The sequence below is a fragment of the Oncorhynchus mykiss genome, chromosome 3, assembly GCF_013265735.2.
Source record: "Oncorhynchus mykiss isolate Arlee chromosome 3, USDA_OmykA_1.1, whole genome shotgun sequence".
In the NCBI taxonomy this organism is placed as follows: Eukaryota; Metazoa; Chordata; class Actinopteri; order Salmoniformes; family Salmonidae; genus Oncorhynchus; species Oncorhynchus mykiss.
In genome coordinates this window covers 15,962,377-15,979,024 of record NC_048567.1, presented here as the reverse complement: position 1 = coordinate 15,979,024, position 16,648 = coordinate 15,962,377, and the positions used below count along the sequence as shown (strand labels likewise).

Here is a 16,648-nt window from a genome sequence, read left to right as displayed (position 1 = left end):
AGTCAACTTGTATGTAAACTTCTGACCCACTGGAATTGTGATACAGTGAATTATATGTGAAATAATCTGCCTGTAAACAATTGTTGGAAAAATTCCTTGTGTCATGCACAAAGTAGATGTCCTAACCGACTTGCCAAAACTATAGTTTGTTCACAACAAATGTGTGGAATGGTTGAAAAACAAGTTTTAATGACTCCAACCTAAGTGTATGTAAACTTCCAACTTCAACTGTATGTCCCACAACTGAAAGAAAAAGAACCAAACAACAAAGCAAGCTGAACTAAAGCCAATTACAGTACAGACAGCAAAGAAAAAACCCAACCGAACTCTGGAAAAGATTATGGAGGACCTCAGAGGTCTCTGTGATTGTTTGACATGGAATTGGAAGGATGGGATGGCCAGATCAATATTGTATGTCAGTGTTCCAGAACCCTTCTGAGAGGAGCCCAGAGCACCGCCGCTATGAAGGGGAGGTTGTGCGTTGGAGCGTGAAACACACTAAGCACGCTCACAACTGCCAACATCAGAGCCAAAGTCAAACAGAGGTGTAGGGAGTTCAAACGCAGAAACACGTTTAGCGTTTTGGCCTCTTGACCTACCGACTCAGCCCAGGCATTGATGTGTTTTCATGAATGTGTAAATAAGGAGAGGTAGGCCAAAATGTGGGAGAATGTGAATAGCAAACACACATAGACATACACACACACGCTTACACAAGAATACACGCACACACACACACGTGTGCATTAATGCTTGTGCGCGCACACACACACACACACACACACACACACACACAAATATATTATGGAGTAGTTTATCTGCTGTTTGATGGGGTGCCCCATTCATGGTGCTCTCAGGCAGAAAAATCACCAACTCCAACCCTGACCATATCCCTGACCTCTCTTTTGAGGCCACAGTCATGAGGGAGGGAGGAAGAGAGATGGAGAGAGAAATGAATAGAAAAACAGCCCCCGGCATCACCTCCCCTGCCTCTCTCTGCCCTCCGGTGTTCCCATAATCCCCCCAACCTTGAGGTCACTACCTACCTGCTTCAGTATTGCATAACTATTCTCTGGCCACAGACGTGGCCACTCACTTTTGGTTAGACAGAAATCTGCTGCTTTGTGAATGACTGACACATATCAGTTTATATCACCTTTCAAAAATCTTCTTAGTTACACCCCAGCTAGCACATAACTTTCTGAGAAGCATATGTTTCTTAGAGCTTGGTGAGAGCATGGCGGTCCTATGGTTATTTTGCATACAACCGTCCCACAAGAACACTTCAGTAACGTTCAGAGAACATTCCAAGAATGTTATTTAAAAACATAAACATTACGTTCTCAGCATCAACAGAACAAAACACTCTCCATCCTCTATCTTATTAAGTGTGTTCAGGTGAGTGTTCCGCACCCACGAATTGGCCACACCTGATCTTAAAGAGTGCTTGTTTCCTTTGAAAGGCCGTCTGTTTGAATAGACTAAAATGAACAGCTTTGAATGTGTAAAAAAACATGGCATGCTAGCTCCTGGTGGAGCAGTGGACTAATTCCATTCATAGACACCAGAATATTATAGGTCTGCTCCTCATTGTGTATAAGTTAAAACATCAGTGAGATAATGTGAGCTCCTGGCCAACAGGAGACACTCTGGGTAAACATGCACTCCACACAGCATGCAGAATGACAAGCTCTATTCACACAAGCTGACACACTCTAAATATTCAATGGCATTGAAAACGCTACAATCTGGCAAGCATCCTACCCCCTATCCTCCCATCCTACCCCCTATCCCCCCCCCCCCTCCCACACACACACACTTTCTCTCACAATACTCTCTTTCTTACACACACACACTTTCTCTCACAACACTCTCTTTCTTACACACACACTCCTACCCCCGCCTCTCCGTTGGCTTGTTGGCGGAGCGCTGAGTGAATTAACGAGTGAAAGCAGCTCCTGTAACGAGGGTGCCAGAGCACGTTAGGGCTGCCGCACAATCTCAGTAAACGGCCGTGAGAGCTGCAGTCTGCTTCAATGAGGCACACGGCAGGGGACTGGGGTCCGGGGAGGAAGAATGGGGAGGGAGGAAGAGGAGGGAGAGAAGGGTGCAGAGGCACAGATAGCCTTACTCCACATACTATACAGTACCTCCTTTGCCAACACTGCCTATTCAATATGCTTCAGAGTAGCCGAGGAAAGAATTGGAGGAGGAGGATGAATGTCTTCGATGTGTCAAGGAAAACATGTCTGTTTGTCAAGACACTGAAGATAGTACCTCAATCTTATCCCACTGGGCACAGACATCAGTTCAACGTCTAGTTTTTATTTACATTTGGTTGAGCTGTCAACTAACGTGAATTCAACGTAAAATCAACAAAACATTTCACCAAGTCATTGGATTTAGGTTAAAAGTCTGGTGAATAAAAAATGAAATGCCCTTACGTTGATGACTTTTTGCAAACCCAATTAGTCTTCCGCGTTGCTTCACATCACACAACATTTTTTGGCTTGAAATGACATGGAAAGAATGTTATTTCAACCAGTTTTTGCCCAGTGGGATGTAACAGTTGCTGCCACCGCATACACATCTCCTTCATTCAAAGGCAATCTACTGTATCTCATTCAGAGTTGCCCTACTGTATCTCGTTCAGAGTTGCCATACTGTATCTCATTCAGAGTTGCCATACTGTACAGAAAGGCTGTCTGTTGGCAAACATGTACTGCATATAAACATCAGGAAACTGAATCAATAATGTCACTGCATATTGCTGTTAATTGTAAGCACATAACACACCGTTCATCAAATGTAACAAAGACATGTGTATCCCAGATGCTCTACCCAGGATAAATGACATCGCCCAGGTGAGCCATGCATGTCGATATAAATCAGCTGGAGATATACTGCTGACTGTCTAAGTACAGTACATTACGTCTTTGCCTTTTAAATGCTTACTAAGCTCCGGCGAGTATACCGACAACACACCCCCTTTCGACTTTCACCTATAATTGAATAAGAGGGACCGCAGGGGCAAGCTGAGGCTTAATAATAATATATTCTCCAGCACCAATCAGAGGGACAGTTAGTTAGGGTGGCATGGTGAGAGCTGCTTGTGATGTCATTAACCAACATGTCAGACATTTTAGCTCCTGATAAAACAAACAGTGCCTTCAGAAAGTATTCATACCCTTTGACTTATTCCACATTTTGTTGTGTTACAGCCTGCATTTTCTTCATACACACAATACCCCATAATGTTTTAGAAATGTTTGCAAATGTATTGAAAATGTAATGCAGAAATATCTCATTTACAATAAGTATTCACACCCCCGAGTCAAATACTTTGTATCAAAACCTTTGGCAGTGATTAAAGACTCTTAGAGTCTTTATGTCTCTAAGAGTTTTCCACACCTAGATTGTGCAAAATGTTCCCATAATCCTTTTCAAAATTCTTCAAGTTCTGTCAAATTGGTTGTTGACCATTGCTAGACAAACATTTTCAGGTCTTGCCATAGATTTTCAAGTAGATTTTAATCAAAACTGTAACTCGGCCACTCAGGAACATTCACTGTCTCCTTGGTAAGCAACTCCAGTGTAGATTAGGCATTGTTTTTGGTTATTGTCCTGTTGAAAGGTGAATTAATCTCAGTGTCTGGTGGAAAGCAGACTGAACCAAGTTTTCCACTAGGGTTTTGTCTGTGCTTAGCTCCATTCCTTTTCTTTTTATCCTGAAAAACTCCCCAGTCCTTAACGATTACAAGCATACCCATAACATGATGCAGCCACCACTATGCTTGAAAATGTGGAGAGGTATTCAGTAATGTGTTGTATTGGATTTGCCCCAAACATAACATGTTATATTCAGGACAAAAAGTGAATTGCTTTGCCACATTTCTTTGCAGTATTACTTTAGTTGCCTTGTTGCAAACAGGATGCATGTTTTGGAATATTTTTATTCTTTAAGCTTCCTTCTTTTCACTGTCAATTAGGTTAGTATTATGGACTAACTAAAATGTTGTTGATCCATCCTCAGTTTTCTCCTATCACAGCCATTAAACTATGTAACTGTTTTAAAGTCACCATTGGCCTCACAATGAAATCCCTGAGCAGTTTCCTTCCTCTCTGGCAACTGAGTTAGGAAGGATGCCTGTATTTTTGTGACTGGGTGTATTGATACACCATCCAAAGTGTAATTAATAACTTCACCTTGCTCCAAGGGATAGTAAATGTCTGCTTTTCTTTTCACCCATCTACCAATACAGTAGGTGTCCTTTGCGAGTATTTGTAAACCCCCCCTGGTCTTTGTGGTTGAATCTGTGTTTGAAATGCACTGCTCAACTTAGGATCCTTACAGATAATTGTATGTGTGGGGTACAGAGATGAGGTAGTCATTGAAACATTTTAAACACTATTATTGCACACAGTGTGAGTCCATGCAACTTATTATGTGAAGAAAATTCTAAAAACATCTTCCAACTTTGACATTATGGAGTACTGGGTGTAGGCCAATGACAAATCTCAATTGAATCCATTTAACATTTCTGAAGGCACTGTACACTTTGGCAGAGGAACAGGCGAAGCGAGAGGGCTGATTCCACCCCAAAATCTGTCCACGTGAAGATAGTTCTCTGTAGCGCTCTGCCTGCAGGTCATTGCCTGGGTGAAATATGCCCGTGTCTGCACTAGAACAAGCCGAAGGGGAGTGACAATCTACACAACCATATTTTCAGCCTCATTGCTTTGTGCAGTTTGTTCTGTAGTAGAGGACATGTACGCAGTCAGTGGTTGTGTGTGTATAAGAAACAGAGAAAGGGTGAACACAGCAGATGTAATCAGTATGTGAGGATGCAGAGGTAATAACTCCAGAGGCCAGCCAGAAGAGTGCATTTATCTCTTTCTGAGGACACAGAGCAATCAGAAAAACCTCAACCAGCCAGATGAAGAACTCTGGAGGTCAAAGGTCAGAATCTACTCTATAGTGCAGTGGTATCGCCTGACAGTGTCTAAAGCAGTGTGTGTGTGTGTGTGTACTGTGTTATCGCCTGAATGTGTCACACATGTCCAGGGAGGAGAGACTGGAGGGTGAGGATGAATAGTTAGCTAATTCAATTAAATGAATGAGAGTGCATGTTAGTGTGGCAAAGAATGTGATGGACACTCTTTCTCTACCCACATATTCAACCACTTTTACATTCTGCCTGCTCACTCTCTCTCTGGGTTGTCAAGGGGACATATGCCGGGTCCACATCTCAGCCAGCCCTGGGCCTGTCCATGCTGCGCTGCCCGTGTGTGTGTACTCAACCAGACGTTGGCGTTGCCATGGTGAACCAGCCAGGCTGTGTTTAAGGTAGAGCTTGGAAGGGCAGATTGTATGGAGGATGCCGCGTTGCTATGGAGAACATAAGATGTGTGTTTAGAATGTGGCTTTGGTCACAGTGTGTCTGTCTGAGAGAGATGGAACAGAGGTTGTGTTTGAGGGAGAGTGCTGAGGAAACCGTTTAGCACAGGTAGCCCTGCTGATCTCAGCCTGTGACCAAACACAGCACATGCTGAGGGAACATACGTCCAGACACACACACACACACAAATCCATCCACTATGCACTTTACCAGCATGCCCTCACTCACACAAGCTTGGGAATTGCTCAATGCTCTCCCACAATCACTCACTAATAGTTTGTGTATGGGGGGGATACAATCTCAAAGTTTAAACAATGTATTATGTTTATGGTAAAATACATACTTTGTTTTTGAGTAATTTGCAGAAATATCTATAAAGGCTCTGTATACAATACAACATCTGATTACAATTGCAAAACAAGTCATACATGTAAAACAATAGTGATAAATAATATGAAATATAAGTATTTACATTCCCACATCATTGTAAAGAAGTAGAATCATTTAAATCAAGGATCAAGAATAAAACATTTCTTAGCTACATTCATGATATGTCAAGTCATGATATGTCAAGTCATGATATGTCAAGTCATGATATGATTCTGTCCCTTTTTAGAACATGTTCCACCATAATGTTCAGGTAGGATAAAAACAAAAAAGCAATCAAAATCAAACTGGCTCTCCTTTTTGGCACTGCTGACCAAACCTTTCACTTAGCTCTATATACTGTAGTGCTCCTCTAACCTTCAAGTCGACTGAGCTGAGAGAAATACAACATGGTAAGCAGAGGCTGCATCCCAAATGGTACCCTATTCCCTTCATACTGCGCTACTTTTGATCAGGGCCCATAGGGCTCTGGTCAAAAGTAGTGCACTATATAGGAACTACGGATCCATTTGGGATGCAGCCAGAGAGTCCTGCCAGTCAGATACAATAGAAAGGGATGACTGACTACTGGGCCCAGTTTTCCAAAAGTTTTCTAACCTGATAGAAATAGAATGACTAGAAGTCAATGATTCGTCTGTTCTATTCATTCTATTAATCCTGTCCAATAGGCGAAATCCGGATAGATAACTTTTGAAAGACTGGGTCCTGATGATCACTACAAGGACACAGAGACACAGCTGCAGATGACAGACTAACACAACAGAATGACACTAAACTGAAGAACCTCACAAAGTAGAGCCATGAGACATGCACCTTATAGGGTGAGGGAGTTGTGGTTAGGCAGCTGTGAAGATCAGGGATGTACTGTAGTGGGGGGTAAACGCCTGTAAGCACCGTTAACGCTTCTATTCATTTTGGGAATCGTTTATGTACCTATTCCTAGGACAAATTAGCAATTTTTGCATTAGTGTTTATGTTACTTGCAGGCTAGAATCTTTGCCACCTTTTTACGACTACCTCCCTGGTAAACACATGTAAAACCACCTGGCCACAGCCTCTTACAGTAATATCATTATAGACTCCCCCTTCAATTTGAAATACACACCAACCAGATCATTCCTTATGACCATGTTACAGGAGAAGAATGCCAAAGGAGAGAGACTAAAAGGAAGGCAGCTGACTGGCTTCACGCCGTGGGAGGGATGCTGTGCAGCCAGTCTAGTGGATAAGTTGTTGTTGTGACCATGGTAACATGTTTTTGGCAGTTCAGAGTGAAATCAGGGGTATCACATTTCCTTTGCCTTCAATTGGGTTGAAATGACAGGGAGCTTGTTTATCTTATACAAATCATAGCTAGCTCTGGCTGTAGAAAATAATCTACCCAGCTAAAACAAACTGCCACATAGATAGGTGAAATATGCCACATAGATAGGTGAAATATGTTTGGATTAGGAAGTGTTGGATGGATTCCTTGCACTGATGTGTCCATGCCAATGCGCGCACACACACACACACACACACACACACACTCTCGTGTGCATGGACCCGAGGAGTCCCGCTGAGACGCAGCTGCAGCCAGCGTCACGCCATGGTGTACCCGTAACTCCCACAATGCAGTGCGACCAGCAGCCTGTCCCGCAGGACCTCCTGGCTGGGGTATTCTGGGAGTTTCATCATGTTGATGCTGTGGGAGGAACATCATGGTCAATGTAGTATCTTGTGGTTCACTGCAGATTGATGGCATGTCATTATGTCTCATATCATATCCAGCTGCTGTAGTATACAGTACAATGGTGATTTCTACCTGCCAAAGTATAGACCTACAGTGATGAGAACTACAGTACCTGTCCTTTCTAACCAACATGCAGAAACCCCTCCCTGTTTTTCCCTCTCCCCCTCTTCTATACCAGTGTACTAAAGCAACACACACACACACACACGACTCTAGAGGCAAAGGAGTCAGAGGAACCATACTGCCCTCTAGTGCTTTTTCTGTCAGCATGCTGCTCTCTCTCATGTGTGAGTGACGTGTGTATGTGTGGTCCTTACCAGGTGCTGGAGGTAGGCAGTAGGTTTGATGTGTATGGTACAGAGGCAATAGTGAACTTCTGTAAGCCACTACCTCCCATCAGAAAGGCAAAGCCACCATGAGGTACCCTGGAACTGACAGGGACATGAGAGAGGAATTAGACAGGACAGTTCTTATGAGGGAATTACTGTGAGAAACTCACCTGCCACACACACATACACTATTAGAAATTCACCTGCCAGTGACAAACTGCAACAGTAGGACCCTCTCCTCTTGGGTAAGGCTTTCTACCACCTTCCAGAACCACTACAAGACAAGAGAATCCACATTACACCAAATGAAAACCAGTGTGAGATAAGAGAATCTGACAAGAGAATCAGCTTTAAACCACTAAGCCAGCCTGGGAGGAGGTGTTAAGATCTCTGTAGGATCAGCCAAGCCTGTGGTACATCTCTCTGATTTGGAGGTGTTCCAGTAAAAAGGGTCCTCCTCTCTGATGAGGTGGTGTTACATTAAAAAGAGTCCTGCCTGGTGAGAGCTAACTCACCTGGATGACAGGTTCCTCCAGGTCATAGCCACTGGTGTATTCTGTGTTCCTGTGCCAGTCCTGCACATCGATCTCTGGCATCCCAGACAGCAACAGCTCCTACACACACACCCACACAGACAGACACCCACACAGAGACAGACACGCACACAGAGACAGACACACGCACACACAGAGAGGTTAAATGGAGTAGTAGTCAGGACACATGGATCATACACAACAGACTTATAAAACATAACTTAATGCTTATTCTGTTCAAAATCATGTTGTCAAAGACACAAGGGTGTTTTTCTGAACACGGGTGGTCCAGTGGTAAACAGAGCAGAGCTAAACTCTCCTCCCCACTGAGTCTGAGTGTTGTCAGCAGGCGTGCTGTGACTGCGTGACCGAGGCTTGTACCTGCACACACATGTCCAATAACACATGGCGGGCCAGATAATCGCCATGGTACCCTATTGATCCAGGGACTAGTGAGGACATGGATTTTGCTGACACACACAGAAACAAATCTGATCTGAGCCGGGCGATGGCGAGAGGCCTCAAGGTGACCCCAACATCCCATTGACACACACTGAGCCAGACAAGGTCAATCAATCCCTGCTATCAGACATCAGATCCCGTTAGGCGAGCAGGCGAGAGCAGAGGAGGAGAATAAAATATAATGGGCAAGAGGGGTTGAGAACAGAGAAAGAGAGGTGAGGAGAAAGGAGTTGAGGACAGTAGAGAGGAAAAGAGAGGAAAAGAGGAAGAGAGAGAGAGGAGAGGTGAAGGGAGTTGATGACAGTAGAGAGGAAAAGAGAGAGAGGAGAGAGAGGACAGGTGAAGGAGAAGGGAGTTGATGACAGTAAAGAGGAAAAGAGAGGAAAAGAGAGAGAGGAGAGGTGAAGGAGAAGGGAGTTGAGGACAGTAGAGGAAAAGAGAGAGGTGAAGGAGAAGGGAGTTGATGACAGTAGAGAGGAGAGAAGAGAGGAATAGAGAGAAAAAGAAAGAGAGGAGAGGTAAAGTAGAAGGGAGGAAAAGCAAGGACACTAACCAATTCATATTCATCAAAGAGCTGGATGAGGGAGGGGGGAATGAAGGTGTGGAACCCGTGCAGGAAAGCATTTATCTGGGGTTGGATGGCTCGAGTCATCCTCAACTCTGTTACCAACTGGACATACTCTGCCTGAGTGAGAGAGAGAGAGAGAGAGAGAGAGAGAGAGAGAGAGAGAGAGAGAGAGAGAGAGAGAGAGAGAGAGAGAAGAGAGAGGTTTATATATAGGGAACATTCACTACGTAGAGTCTGGTTGATCTTTGGGCAGCCCTCTAACGCCGTCTCGTTTCACTGGCTTCTTCCTTACAGAACATTACCACCTGCAGGCCAGCTGTACACACATCATATACACATGACATAGTAATCATATAAGATCATAAGTGTTAGAGAATACAGGGGGCGCAGTCTACATCACAACTTTCTTCTGCTTGACCTGTCAATCATCTGCTATTCTCACCTAGTTGATGTTGAGACCAACAACAAAATGCTAGGGGTTAGGAGTTTCAGATCCTCCTTCTGTGATAGGCTGGCTCACCTTGTTGTCCTGGGTGACAATGATGCTAGTCCCACCAGGTTTGAGTGGCACCTCCTCCATGGCGCCGAACACGTCTGTTTCCACAGAGAAGGTGAGCTCCAGTCCCAGGTCGCTGATGTCGTTGTCCAGGATCCACTGCAGATTCTTGGCATACTCTGGATCGATGGACGACACATCCTGGTAGTTCACTGGGATGCCTGGACACACAGACAGCACCCATACCGTTACAACCCTGTAGCGTCACTGTAATATCCCCGTAAAAACACTAACAACTCTATTATAACCCAGCTACAAATGTAACAACCTGCTCAAGCAGAGGATACACCCTGGTAGTTCACTGGGATTCCTGAACGCACATTACATCATGTTAACAACCCACTGTAGAACGTGGGTGTGAGGTATGTGTGTGTTACCCAGTATGTGTTTGTAGAAGGAGCGGGTGAAGTAGATGTTGACCAGCTGACGGTGGTAAAGAGCCAACCCCAGGATCTGACCCGCAAACCGGAAGTAGTTCAGATGATCAGGGTTCACTGACGAGTTACTGTTGGGCTGGAATGTGGTGCCTGTGAGAGAGACACACACACACACGCACACGCACACACACACGCACACACACACGCACACACACACACGCACACACAAATAAATACCAGTCAAGCTTTGATCTTCTTACCTACCCATCTTGAATAAGTACTTGTATTCTGATGCGAGAAAGGAAAACATTTCACAGTCGCAATACACAGCTAGGCTCGGCATACAGACGTATAATTAACCAACAAAGTATTTGGATCATGATGCAAGGTAACAACATTTTTTTTAAACAGTGAGGGAAGAAAATACACCCTCAATTACAGTTTAAAAAAACACATTTTACACAAACAACATCTAATCAGCCAATCGAAAGGTGTCTCACCGTCCGCTGACTGGGTGAAGAGGCCGTAGTCTGCATTGATGATCTCATTGGACAGGACGTCAAACCACTCCCTCACCACGCCCTGGCCCTGGAACACAAAGGTCACAGGTCAACTAAAGGTCCACTGCTAAATGAACATGTACTAAAATGGGACCCTATTTCCTGTATAGTACACTAATAAAGTGTTGCTAGGACTAAGTGTGGGTCCATTTGAGATTGTGACCTATTCCCTTTGCATTTTGGGAACTATTCCATTGTTTCCATTGCGCTAGGCAAGTTCAATCAAGAGTTCCTAAACTGAAGTATTTTAAACGAAAATAAATACTATTTGAACCTAGGTCAGATAGACACTGATAATACCCACCATTCCTTCCTCTCCATGGAATCGTACGGCGATGCCCTGTTTGAGCTTTTCATTGGTCGATTTGGAGACCATCGCACAGCTACTGCTAAATATGGACTCTGACAGAAAAGAGAAAGAAACATATTGAAAAAGAGAGACACACTAACACATTACTGGGTGGAGTGTAAGACATTTGGGGATGAAGGATGGTCAGTGGGGTTAGCTGTACAGGAAGGGTTATACTATATGAAAAATAATCAGTGAGGTTAGCTGCAGATGAAGGATGGTCAGAGGGGTTAGCTATACATGAAGGATGGGTTATACTGTATGAAGGATGGTCAGTGGGGTTAGCTGTACATGAAGGATGGTCAGTGGGGTTAGCTGTACATGAAGGATGGGTTATACTGTATGAAGGATGGTCAGTGGGGTTAGCTGTACATGAAGGATGGGTTATACTGTATGAAGGATGGTCAGTGGGGTTAGCTGTACATTAAGGATGGGTTATGCTGTATGAAGGATGGTCAGTGAGGTTAACTGTACAGGACAGGTTATACTGTATGAAGGATGTTCAGGGGGGTTAGCTGTACGTGAAGGATGGGTTATACTGTATGAAGGATGGTCAGTGAGGTTAGCTATACATGAAGGATTGGTTATACTGTATGAAGGATGGTCAGTGAGGTTAGCTGTACATGAAGGATGGTCAGTGGGGTTAGCTGTACATGAAGGATGGTCAGTGGGGTTAGCTGTACATGAAGGATGGGTTAAACTGTATGAAGGATGGTCAGTGAGGTTTGCTGTACATGAAGGATGGTCAGTGAGGTTAGCTGTACATGAAGGATGGGCTATACTGTATGAAGGATGGTCAGTGAGGTTAGCTGTACATGAAGGATGGGTTATACTGTATGAAGGATGGTCAGTGGAGTTAGCTGTACATGAAGGATGGGTTATGCTGTATGAAGGATGGTCAATGGGGTTAGCTGTACATGAAGGATGGGTTATACTGTATGAAGGATGGTCAGTGAGGTTAGCTGTACATGAAGGATGGTCAGTGGGGTTAGCTGTACATGAAGGATGGTTATACTGTATGAAGGATGGTCAGTGAGGTTAGCTGTACACGAAGGATGGTCAGTGGGGTTAGCTGTACATGAAGGATGGTCAGTGGGGTTAGCTGTACATGAAGGATGGGTTATACTGTATGAAGGATGGTCAGTGAGGTTAGCTGTACATGAAGGATGGTCAGTGAGGTTAGCTGTACATGAAGGATGGGTTATACTGTATGAAGGATGGTCAGTGGGGTTAGCTGTACATGAAGGATGGTCAGTGGGGTTAGCTGTACATGAAGGATGGGTTATACTGTATGAAGGATGGTCAGTGAGGTTAGCTGTACATGAAGGATGGGTTATACTGTATGAAGGATGGTCAGTGGGGTTAGCTGTACAGGAACGATGGGTTATACTGTATTAAGGATGGTCAGTGGGGTTAGCTGTACAGGAACGATGGGTTATACTGTATGAAGGATTGTCAGTGGGGTTAGCTGTACATGAAGGACGGGTTATACTGTATGAAGGATGGTCAGTGGGGTTAGCTATACATGAAGGATGGTCAGTGAGGTTAGCCCTACAGGAACGATGGGTTATACTGTATGAAGGATGGTCAGTGGGGTTAGCTGTACATGAAGGATGGGTTATACTGTATGAAGGATGGTCAGTGGGGTTAGCTGTACATGAACGATGGGTTATGCTGTATGAAGGATGATCAGTGGGGTTAGCTGTACATGAACGATGGGTTATGCTGTATGAAGGATGATCAGTGGGGTTAGCTGTACAGGACAGGTTATACTCTATGAAGGATGGTCAGTGGAGTTAGCTATACATGAAGGATGGTCAGTGAGGTTAGCCCTACAGGAACGATGGGTTATACTGTATGAAGGATGGTCAGTGGGGTTAGCTGTACATGAAGGATGGGTTATACTGTATGAAGGATGGTCAGTGGGGTTCGCTGTAAAGGAAGGGTTATACTGTATGAAGGATGATCAGTGAGGTTAGCTGTACAGGAAGGGTTATACTGTATGAAGGGTGGTCAGTGGGGTTAGCTATACATGAAGGATGGGTTATACTGTATGAAGGATGGTCAGTGGGGTTAGCTGTACATGAACGATGGGTTATGCTGTATGAAGGATGATCAGTGGGGTTAGCTGTACAGGACAGGTTATACTCTATGAAGGATGGTCAGTGGGGTTAGCTGTACATGAAGGATGGGTTCTACTATATGAAGGGTGGTCAGTGGGGTTAGCTGTACAGGAAGGGTTATACTGTATGAAGGATAATCAGTGGAGTTAGCTAAACATGAAGGATGGTTAACCTGTATGAAGGATGGTTAGTAGGGTTAGCTGTACATGAAGGATGGTCAGTGAGGTTAGCCCTACAGGAACGATGGGTTATACTGTATGAAGGATGGTCAGTGGGGTTAGCTGTACATGAAGGATGATCAGTGAGGTTACCTGTACATGAAGGATGGGTTATACTGTATGAAGGATGGTCAGTGGGGTTAGCTGTACATGAAGGATGGTCAGTGAGGTTAGCTGTACATGAAGGATGGGTTATACTGTATGAAGGATGGTCAGTGGGGTTAGCTTTACATGAAGGATGATCAGTGAGGTTACCTGTACATGAAGGATGGGTTATACTGTATGAAGGATGGTCAGTGGGGTTGGCTGTACATGAAGGATGGTCAGTGAGGTTAGCTGTACATGAAGGATGGGTTATACTGTATGAAGGATGGTCAGTGGGGTTAGCTGTACATGAAGGATGGTCAGTGGGGTTAGCTGTACATGAAGGATGGGTTATACTGTATGAAGGATGGTCAGTGAGGTTAGCTGTACATGAAGGATGAGTTATACTGTATGAAGGATTGTCAGTGAGGTTAGCTATACATGAAGGATGGGTTAAACTGTATGAAGGGTGGTCAGTGGGGTTAGCTATACATGAAGGATGGGTTATACTGTATGAAGGATGGTCAGTGGGGTTAGCTGTACATGAACGATGGGTTATGCTGTATGAAGGATGATCAGTGGGGTTAGCTGTACAGGACAGGTTATACTCTATGAAGGATGGTCAGTGGGGTTAGCTGTACATGAAGGATGGGTTCTACTATATGAAGGGTGGTCAGTGGGGTTAGCTATACAGGAAGGGTTATACTGTATGAAGGATGATCAGTGGAGTTAGCTAAACATGAAGGATGGTTAACCTGTATGAAGGATGGTTAGTAGGGTTAGCTGTACATGAAGGATGGTCAGTGAGGTTAGCCCTACAGGAACGATGGGTTATACTGTATGAAGGATGGTCAGTGGGGTTAGCTGTACATGAAGGATGGGTTATACTGTATGAAGGATGGTCAGTGGGGTTAGCTGTACATGAAGGATGGTCAGTGAGGTTAAATGTACATGAAGGATGGGTTATACTGTATGAAGGATGGTCAGTGGGGTTAGCTTTACATGAAGGATGATCAGTGAGGTTACCTGTACATGAAGGATGGGTTATACTGTATGAAGGATGGTCAGTGGGGTTAGCTGTACATGAAGGATGGTCAGTGGGGTTAGCTGTACATGAAGGATGGGTTATACTGTATGAAGGATGGTCAGTGGGGTTAGCTGTACATGAAGGATGGGTTATACTGTATGAAGGATGGTCAGTGGGGTTAGCTGTACAGGAACGATGGGTTATACTGTATGAAGGATGGTCAGTGGGGTTAGCTGTACATGAAGGACGGGTTATACTGTATGAAGGATGGTCAGTGGGGTTAGCTATACATGAAGGATGGTCAGTGAGGTTAGCCCTACAGGAACGATGGGTTATACTGTATGAAGGATGGTCAGTGGGGTTAGCTGTACATGAAGGATGGGTTATACTGTATGAAGGATGGTCAGTGGGGTTAGCTGTACAGGAAGGGTTATACTGTATGAAGGATGATCAGTGAGGTTAGCTGTACAGGAAGGGTTATACTGCATGAAGGATGGTCAGTGGGGTTAGCTGTACAAGAAGGGTTATACTGTATGAAGGATGATCAGTGGGGTTAGCTAAACATTAAGGATGGTTATACTGTATGAAGGATGGTCAGTGGGGTTAGCTGTACAGGAACGATGGGTTATACTGTATGAAGGATGGTCAGTGAGGTTAATTGTACCTGAAGGATGGGTTATACTGTATGAAGGATGGTCAGTGGGGTTAGCTGTACATGAAGGATGATCAGTGGGGTTAGCTGTACATGAAGGATGGGTTATACTGTATGAAGGATGGTCAGTGGGGTTAACTGTACATGAAGGATGGTCAGTGAGGTTAGCTGTACATGAAGGATGGGTTATACTGTATGAAGGATGGTCAGTGGGGTTAGCTGTACATGAAGGATGGTCAGTGAGGTTAGCTGTACATGAAGGATGGGTTATACTGTATGAAGGATGGTCAGTGGGGTTAGCTGTACATGAAGGATGGTCAGTGGGGTTAGCTGTACATGAAGGATGGGTTATACTGTATGAAGGATGGTCAGTGGGGTTAGCTGTACATGAAGGATGGGTTATACTGTATGAAGGATGGTCAATGGGGTTAGCTGTACATGAAGGATGGTCAATGGGGTTAGCTGTACATGAAGGATGGTCAGTGGGGTTAGCTGTACATGAAGGATGGGTTATACTGTATGAAGGATGGTCAGTGGGGTTAGCTGTACGGGAACGATGGGTTATACTGTATGAAGGATGGTCAGTGGGGTTAGCTGTACATGAAGGATGGTCAGTGAGGTTAGATGTACATGAAGGATGGGTTATACTGTTTGAAGGATGGTCAGTGGGGTTAGCTGTACATGAAGGATGGTCAGTGGGGTTAGCTGTACATGAAGGATGGTTAGTGAGGTTAGCTGTACATGAAGGATGGGTTATACTGTATGAAGGATGGTCAGTGAGGTTAGCTGTACATGAAGGATGGTCAGTGGGGTTAGCTGTACATGAAGGATGGTTAGTGAGGTTAGTGTACATGAAGGATGGGTTATACTGTTTGAAGTATGGTCAGTGGGGTTAGCTGTACATGAAGGATGGTCAGTGAGGTTAGCTGTACATGAAGGATGGGTTATACTGTATGAAGGATGGTCAGTGAGGTTAGCTGTACATGAAGGATGGTCAGTGGGGTTAGCTGTACATGAAGGATGGTTATACTGTATGAAGGATGGTCAGTGGGGTTAGCTGTACATGAAGGATGGTCAGTGAGGTTACCTGTAAATGAAGGATGGTCAGTGGGGTTAGCTGTACAGGAACGATGGGTTATACTGTATGAAGGATGGTCAGTGGGGTTAGCTGTACATGAAGTATGGGTTATACTGTATGAAGGATGGTCAGTGGGGTTAGCTGTACATGAAGGATGGGTTATACTGTATGAAGGATGATCAGTGGGGTTAGCTGTACATGAAGGATGGGTTAT

General features: G+C 44.4%; 1 protein-coding gene and 1 long non-coding RNA gene across 5 annotated transcripts in view; one reads left to right on the top strand and one right to left on the bottom strand.

The window, feature by feature from the left end:
- Positions 1–5,681: 5,681 nt before the first annotated feature.
- Positions 5,682–16,648, bottom strand: part of hace1 (HECT domain and ankyrin repeat containing E3 ubiquitin protein ligase 1) — a 33,895-nt gene continuing 22,928 nt past the window's right edge. For 3 of the 4 annotated variants that reach the window (XM_036970525.1, XM_036970531.1, XM_036970538.1), the window contains exons 16-24: positions 11,208–11,305; positions 10,844–10,931; positions 10,344–10,493; positions 9,931–10,127; positions 9,396–9,527; positions 8,363–8,461; positions 8,051–8,121; positions 7,836–7,949; positions 5,682–7,470 (exon numbers count right to left, since the gene is read on the bottom strand). In XM_036970525.1, coding sequence (XP_036826420.1) covers positions 7,368–7,470; positions 7,836–7,949; positions 8,051–8,121; positions 8,363–8,461; positions 9,396–9,527; positions 9,931–10,127; positions 10,344–10,493; positions 10,844–10,931; positions 11,208–11,305 — 1,052 coding nt within the window. In that variant the 3' untranslated portion in view covers positions 5,682–7,367. Of the gene's footprint in view, positions 7,471–7,835; positions 7,950–8,034; positions 8,122–8,362; positions 8,462–9,395; positions 9,528–9,930; positions 10,128–10,343; positions 10,494–10,843; positions 10,932–11,207; positions 11,306–16,648 lie in introns of those variants that run through there. The other variant, XM_036970535.1, reaches the window with a different exon arrangement.
- On the top strand, positions 13,580–13,984 carry LOC118946082. The gene is made up of 3 exons (XR_005041267.1): positions 13,580–13,651; positions 13,763–13,813; positions 13,925–13,984. It is a non-coding gene; the product is annotated as an uncharacterized LOC118946082 (long non-coding RNA).